Raw genomic sequence first — 7,852 nt, 5'->3', positions numbered from 1 at the left:
CACTTACCAGCTGTGAGGGACAGGTTGAACAAGTTCTGTGACCCTGACAGAGTTCCTTAACCCCTCTGAGCCTCTGTCAAATAGGAATAAACACCTGGCACTGAGAGCATCATCCTCAGGTTCACAAGACGGTGCATGAACAGCCCCTAGTATGGTGCCTGCATAGTGCTGGCTGGGAGCAGCACCAGAGGGGCCGAGAACCAGATGCCCATGACAGGTGGGAGTGAAGGGGAGCCCACAGTCTGATGAGAAGTGTCAGGCAGGCCGAGGGACACCAGGGCCTTGTGCATTGCAGGGACAGATGCCAGTATTCCTGTGCACATAAATAACATCTGCCAGCGCAACTACGTTGTCGTGGAGAGCGGGCGCCGGCTCAAGCCCACCAACCTTGGCATTGTCCTGGTGCACGGCTACTACAAGATCGGTAAGGCCAGCTGACCAGCACTCCTTGCCACTGTCACCTCCAATAGGCCCTGCGGTGAGCCCCCAGCTCCCATTGCAAGGGTGCTCAGTGGCAACCCCAGGACCTGCTCCAGCAGAGGTTCGGCATGGTGTATCATGAACCAACAAGTGCAAAGGATCCAAAAAGGGAGGTGAGGGCTCTCCACACACCAGCTCTCTGCCAGGCCTGGGTCCTGTCTTCAGTGCTGTTTTGTCCCTTTGAGGTCCTGAGATGCATAGACATGGCCCAAGGACTGCCAGGAACCCATCTGTGATGCAGCCCTAGACACAGATGTCTCTGGCAACTCCACACGGGATTTTCTGGATGGGAGATCAGAAAGGAGTGGGTGTGTGGGAGCCAGCCTCGGGCCTTCCAACTCTGGCCAGAGCTGCCCCAGTGACCAAAGCCCCTCGGGTACGAGTACTCACAGCAGCATCCCCGCGCTTATAGATGCGGAGCTGGTGCTTCCCACTATCCGCAGCGCCGTGGAGAAGCAGCTGAACCTGATTGCCCAGGGCAAGGCTGACTACCGCCAAGTCCTGGGCCACACCCTGGATGTCTTCAAGAGGAAGTTCCACTACTTTGTTGACTCCATCGCTGGTAAGGTCTGCCTCTACCCTGTTCTTAGGTCAGGACTGCCACCGCTCAGGGCGCCAGAGTTCCCCATGTGAGACCAGCCCCCAGATCTGGGCTTCAGGCTCCAGGCCTCTGTTGGGAGGATGGGGTGACGGTGGGTCATCACTGGGCCATTTACACTCAGGGCACACGGCTTGTCTGACAAATGGGGCTGCAGCTGTGTTCCCCTTGCTGGCTTGGAAACCCCACCACCCTTGGGGTGAGGGATGTATTCACTCACAGATCTCCTACCTCGTGTGGTAGCCTCCCCTCCAGCCCTCCTGGTTACACTGTCCACGTGCCAGGGAGGTGGACTGCTGCATGCCATGACTCTCCTACACCGCTTGCTTTCAGGCATGGACGAATTGATGGAGGTGTCATTTTCACCTCTGGCGGCCACAGGCAAGCCCCTCTCCCGCTGTGGGAAGTGCCACCGGTTCATGAAGTACATCCAGGTAATTGGGGGTTGAAGGGCTAACACTGCCCCTTCTGACCCATAGAGCCTTTGTGCACAGATTCAGGCAAGTCTTATCACCTCTATAGGCTTCCACCTTGTCCTCAGTCATACAGGAATATATTCTTTGTCCCAGTTGTTATAGAAGAATAACAGAAGCCTGAAGCAGCCTTGCCAACAAACACCCAGTGTCCGCATGACCCCAGGAACACATAAACTGTTAGGCCACTTAAACACATGTCGTCCACTGTTTCTAGCAGCACATTCCTTGCTATCATGGGCGTTAACATATATGCCAGGATTTTAGAATTGCCTTTCTTCATGCATGGAGCAAGTGTCCTAAGACTCATGGCAGGATCCTTACCTGAGAGGTCCTTGCCCGGCACCATATTACCTATTATATGTTATATGTCATATATTATGTATCGCATATTATGTATTACATATTACATGTTACATATTCTTTACATGTATTAAATATGATGTACTGCATATTACAGATGTATTTACATATTCTGTACATATGTATGCATATGTATTAGTATTATACAATATATATTACATGTTACATATTATGTATTACATAGGACTTATTGTGTGTTATATATCACGTATTACATGTTATGTACTAAAACTTACATGTTATGTATTCTGTGTTATGGGGAGAATGAGGGCAGGCGAGTCAGGTGGCCCTAGCAACTCTGTGCCTCTCCCCTGGCATTGCTACAGGCCAAGCCAAGCCGCCTGCACTGCTCCCACTGTGATGAGACCTACACACTCCCCCAGAATGGCACCATCAAGCTCTACAAGGAACTCCGGTGCCCACTGGATGACTTCGAGCTGGTCCTGTGGTCATCAGGCTCTCGAGGCAAGAGCTACCCGCTGTGCCCCTATTGCTACAACCACCCGCCCTTCCGGGACATGAAGAAAGGTGAGCACCTTCTCCCTGGACTTCGGCTGTTCCATCCCAAGCTGGGCTGCCTTCATCCCCTCTGGGTATCTGTGGTCTCTGTTCAGCACTAGCCCCTGCCCAACACCACGCTGGACTCTGAAGGGATCCCTCCCCCAGCCCTTCCCGTGCTGCTGGTACTAACATAGGAGACCCTGAGTGTACTTGGGCACTGCGTAGGTGTCGGCTGGCCTGTCTGACACTTTGTCCGGTCATATTTGGACGGGTGACTATAGTCAGGTCACTCGGGATCTGGGCAATAGCTGTGCTACACTCCTTCCTGGGCTGGGGTGAGTGAGAGGGGCAGCAGCTAGGGGCGTGCCCTCAGCGTCCACTGCCATTCTCCGTCCTCTTGTTTATTACTGGAGAATATATGAGGCTGAGAAACGTAACTAGGAGTTTGAAGAGGGCCAGGGCCCAGAGTGCTCACCTTCAGCTATGCTGTCTCCTTTGTACCCAGCAGAGCCCCTGGGGTGTCATCACCCCATATTACAAACAGGAACGAGATGCAGCAAGAGTGAGGCATCTGCCCACATTCCCAGGGGACCTGGGGAGCCCTCAAGGGTCTCGGTTTACCCCTCCTGATTCAAGCCTTTCCCTTGGGCAGATAGTCTGCACTGTGCTTCCAGGGGCATTGAGGTCCATCCCTGCCCTGCAGCAGCTTCCAGGGTAGCCAGTGGCCAATGTGGCCCACTGGAATGAGGGCCACACAGAGCTGCCTATAACAAGGTGTGGAAGCAAAGTGAAGGCCTTATGGACTTGGCTGGAGGCCACCAAGAAGGCCTTCTGGAAATGATGTGCGCTCAGGGAGAGGGTGCCTCAAAGCATGAGGAGGTTTCAGATGAGCAGAGAATGGGGGGCTCCAGAGCCAAGGGCCAATGCACACAAAGCAGAGGAGCACTTTCTGCTGGGACGAGGGACCCTTGACTGTGAGGCACTGGAAGAGGCCCCAGGAGTGGGGTGGAAGATGCTGCACTGTGTGGGTGGGACAGGTGTGCCTCATGGGTTGCCCCCCCCTTACCAGGTATGGGCTGCAACGAGTGCACGCACCCCACCTGCCAGCACTCGCTGAGCATGCTGGGCATCGGTCAGTGTGTGGAATGCGAGAATGGGGTGCTGGTGCTGGACCCCACCTCGGGCCCCAAGTGGAAGATGGCCTGTAACAAGTGCAACGTGGTGGCACACTGCTTCGAGAATGCCCATCGTGTGCGGGTGTCCTCTGAGACCTGCAGCTCCTGTGAGGCTGCCCTGCTCGATGTGGACTTCAACAAGGCCAAGTCCCCACTCCCAGGTGACGAGACGCAGCACACGGGCTGTGTCTTTTGTGACCCTGTCTTCCAGGAGCTGGTGGAGCTGAAGCACGCAGCCTCCTGCCACCCCATGCACCGCAATGGGCCTGGGAGGCGGCAGGGCCGAGGGCGGGCCCGGGGCCGGCGGCCTGCAGGGAAGCCCAATGCCAGGCGGCCGAAGGACAAGATGTCAGCGCTGGCTGCCTACTTTGTATGATGGCCCTGCCATCCTCACCTTGGCTCCAGGTGGTTGTCCTTTGGGCCATGGAAATCATTAAAACATATTTTGTCTCCTCCAGAGCAAGTATCTGGGGACCTTTTGCTGGTGTCAGAGGGTTACTGTGTGCTCCCCACCCATTTCCTCATTGCACCTCCCGTCCCTATCTCCCTACATCTCCCTTCATTCTACACACACCTAAATGCCTGCTCTCCCCACACCCCAGTGGTGCCTGCAGGGAGCCCACCAAGTGTGAAAGTGGTAGCTGTGTCACCCCAGGCACCAAGTGTGAAAGTGGTAGCTGTGTCACCCAGGCAGATGTCACAGGAGGGAGGCCTGGTGGAGGGAGTGGGGCTGAGAGAAGTGCTTTCTGTCCCCAGTGCTCACTGCAGCTCACCATTCAGGGTCAGACCCTACACTCCCCACTCAGCGTCTCTGAGCAGGTCCGCGCCTCTGGCAGCCTCCCAGGGCCTGTTCTGATTCTCGTTCCCAGACAAGCCCTTATCGTCTCATACAGAGACAGCCCATACCTTACAGCAGGGAGCTCAACGAGGGTGCCATAGTAAGCCGTTCACATGCCAGGTTTAGAAAATAGCCTTTCAGCCACAGCAGCCTGTGGTGGTGGGGTGCAAGCCATGGCTGCCTGCCCACCTGTCCTTCCTGAATTCTATCCGGCCTGGAGGAGCATCCACCTTAGGCAGCCATATGTTGTCTGAGCTTTGGAAACTCCACCCCCAGTAAAGCAGCTTTCCAGGCTATTCAGTGGAACACTTGTACGAGGAGCCGATCAGAGATGTTGTGCACAGGGACCCCCCTATCTTGACAATAGATTCACAGTGTGCACTAGAACATAGAAGGCTCTGAGAAGAGCCACCATCAATAAACCCGTGGCTTCACCTGGCATTCCACATAGGCACTGCACCCACCAGGCTCCCACTTCCTGGAGGCCCCATGTTCCCTGGAACACGGTTTGGGAAACTTCTCTGGAAGCTTTTAAAAGGCTTCTCCTGAGAACAGGCTCCCTGGGGAGCTGTGCTGCAGCGGCTTGGAAGATGTCTCAGAGGAGGGGGCATTCTCAGGTTCGTGCTCCTTTCCCACTCCCTGCCTGCTCTGGTCAGATTCTGGGGCACTGACAAAGCCACATCTGGTAGTGGGTCAGGTCCGAGGCACGGGGTCACCACGATGGCCCAATCACATATTGAGCAAACCCAGAGCCTTCTCACCTTATGTTCTAGGACCTCTCCAGTGAGGCAGCAAAGGTAGAGGCTCAGTTTGGGCTTTGAGGGCAGAGACTACATTTCTTACCAGGGTTCTGCACTGTGTTCTTAGCCTCAAACAAGGCTAATAAAGGATTCATTTCTTTTTTTCTGCAGTTGTCCTTTGTTCATGAATCTTAAGGCTCTTGGCTTTCAAAGCTGAACTCTGTTCTGGGTCCCTTCACTTCATCTATCCAACTGCATCCAAATGCCGCTGTTACTTGCAACATAGCTACAAGGGCAAGGAAGAGTAGAGGCCCACTTTAAGCCAGAACTGTCTGCTGTGCTCCTTGGCACTGCACCTTCTGCCCTTGAGGCAGATGAGGTGAATGGCTGCAGGCTGGCCTGCTCTGAGGAGGGCACAGGGCAGGACCCCTGCAGACCAGACCTCCCATCTTTGCAAATGGCTCACAGCAACAAGGCCCGATTGTCCCGCTGAATTGGCTGGACATACTGTTGTCCTTGACAAACCCCATCCCTATCACCTTGAGACCCTGGCACACATTGATACTGTGTGTCCCAGGTGTGTTTGCTCAGATGAGTGTAGCAGCCCTTTCCAGGGCTGCTGAACAGAAGGTACCACAGACCTGCAGATATGAACCCATTCCCTCTCCACCTGCATGGGTCAGATTCTTGAAGACCTGAAGATACCAGTAGCCAAGGGAGATCCCAGGGCCCCCTTTAGAAGGCAGCACTGCTATAGACAGGAAGCCAGGTGGATGCCCCATTGTAAGTGGCCTGGAAAGTCAGAGGCGAGGGTTCGCACTTCCTTTCCAAGGTCACAGCATCAATGGTTTGAAAGCTCAAGACCAATATGAAACCCTCTCTATGATAAGTCCAGCAATGTGTGAAGGCATGGGGACAGGAAGAGCTGAGGAGGGAGGTGTTATAACCATCTGCATGGTAGGGGAGCAGAGGGCTCAGAGGGGGGTTCCAAAACAGGAGGCATTTGGGGACCAGGAGAGAGTTCAGTCAGAGGGGGCAGAGATGGGAAGAAAATCCAGGCTGATCTCTTTGGGAGCCCTTGGTGCTCCTCCACCTCGATGGGGGCACAGCCTTGTGACAGAAGCAGAGTCTCTAGCTGGGCGACATTAAGAAATTCCTTTTACAGGAGTGAAAGCCAAAGCCAGGCTGAGACATGATAGAATGCAGACAGGGAAGGGTTGACAGAAGCCACAGGACACTAGTAATCTCACAGGCATGTCCTTGGCCCAGTGCCCATGAGAGACAAGCTCCTGGCCAAGTAGAAGTACCTCACTTTGCCGTCATTTCCTTGAATGGAATCAGTGCTCCAAAAAATGTGGGCCCCAGCTGAGGAAGCCTCAGCTCTCACGGACACTCCACTTTACAGTATGGGAAGTCCTGTCTCAGGCACCACCTCATCTTCACTGTGATTCTCAAACTTCACCCACGGTCATTCTGATACAGGTGGTCCCAGACACACTTTGAAAAATACTGACACAGCTTCTCACAACAATCCTATGAGATAGATCGGTTACTATTGTCACCATTTTCCAGGTAGGCAGACTGAGGCTTGCAGGGGCTAAAGAACTTCTCCAAAGTCATAGGTTATAAGAAGTAGCCTCAGGCCTTGCTCGGATCACCACATTGACAAGGGGTTTCAGGATCTAGGAAGGCATGAGTAGGAGAATGAGATGAGTCACCACCCTTTCCACCCTGCTTTCTCTGCCCAGACACCCCCTGCTTTCCAGACCCACTCCCACCGCTAATGTGTGTTTTTTGTTTTTTGGTTTTTTTTATTCAGGCAACTGCTAGTTCTCCAGGTTCCCAAACCCTCCTGTTAGTGAAGCACCTCAGAGCCTTAATTCCTAGGAAGGAAGGACACAGGTGGGCAGGGCCACGTAGGACTTTTGAGGGTTCCTTCCTCCATAAAATAGATTTTTTAAAATTATACTTTACAACTACACTGATATAAAGATAAGTATACTAATATTATACATGAAAACATTTTCTTTGACCTAAAAGTTCATTTATTTTTTCTGACATTAAAAGAAAACATTTTTGTGGGCCTCTATGGTGGCAGAAAAATGGTCACCAAAGATGTCTACATCCTCCTGGCCCCTGTGCCAACACTGGATTACTTTGCAAAGGGTAATCGGGGCTGCAGATGGAATTAAGATCGCTCATCATCTGAATTTAAAATATGGAGATTATCCTGAATTATCTGGATCATCCAATGTCATCACAAGAGTCTTTATGTTTCTGGCTTTGAAGATGGAAAGGGCCACAAGCAAGGAGTGGGGCAGTCTTTAGAACCTGGAAAAGACAAGGGAACAGATTCCTGCTAGAGGCCCCAGAAAGGAACACACCTGCTGACATCTTGAATTTAGTCCATTGAGACCTTGGGGACTCACGACTATTAATAAATTTGTGTAAGTATATAGTCCCTAAAAGTATGGTGGCCCTGGCACTGTGCCTCCTTGCCTGATGGGTGGTGAGACCTTGGCATTCTGGGTGTGCATCCCTGCTCTGCCATTTAACAGTTGACTGCACAAGTTGCTTAATTTCTGGGCGCTGCTAGATGGGGGATTGCTTTCCCCCATCTACCCACCCACCCGAGGCTGAGAAATGAAGCGAGTCGCGGGTGAGCGGCTCCAGACCCAGGATGA

General features: G+C 53.0%; 1 protein-coding gene across 1 annotated transcript in view; it reads left to right on the top strand.

The window, feature by feature from the left end:
• The window catches only part of TOP3B (DNA topoisomerase III beta), a 23,846-nt gene extending 19,776 nt beyond the window's left edge, over positions 1 to 4,070 (top strand). The window contains exons 15-18 of the mRNA XM_023528298.1: positions 893 to 1,042; positions 1,412 to 1,512; positions 2,241 to 2,442; positions 3,485 to 4,070. Coding sequence (XP_023384066.1) covers positions 893 to 1,042; positions 1,412 to 1,512; positions 2,241 to 2,442; positions 3,485 to 3,966 — 935 coding nt within the window. The 3' untranslated portion in view covers positions 3,967 to 4,070. The remainder of the gene's footprint in view (positions 1 to 892; positions 1,043 to 1,411; positions 1,513 to 2,240; positions 2,443 to 3,484) is intronic.
• Positions 4,071 to 7,852: the final 3,782 nt, after the last annotated feature.

This window comes from Pteropus vampyrus, unplaced genomic scaffold (assembly GCF_000151845.1).
Source record: "Pteropus vampyrus isolate Shadow unplaced genomic scaffold, Pvam_2.0 Scaffold23, whole genome shotgun sequence".
Lineage (NCBI taxonomy): Eukaryota > Metazoa > Chordata > Mammalia > Chiroptera > Pteropodidae > Pteropus > Pteropus vampyrus.
This window is presented reverse-complemented; position numbering and strand designations above follow the sequence as displayed.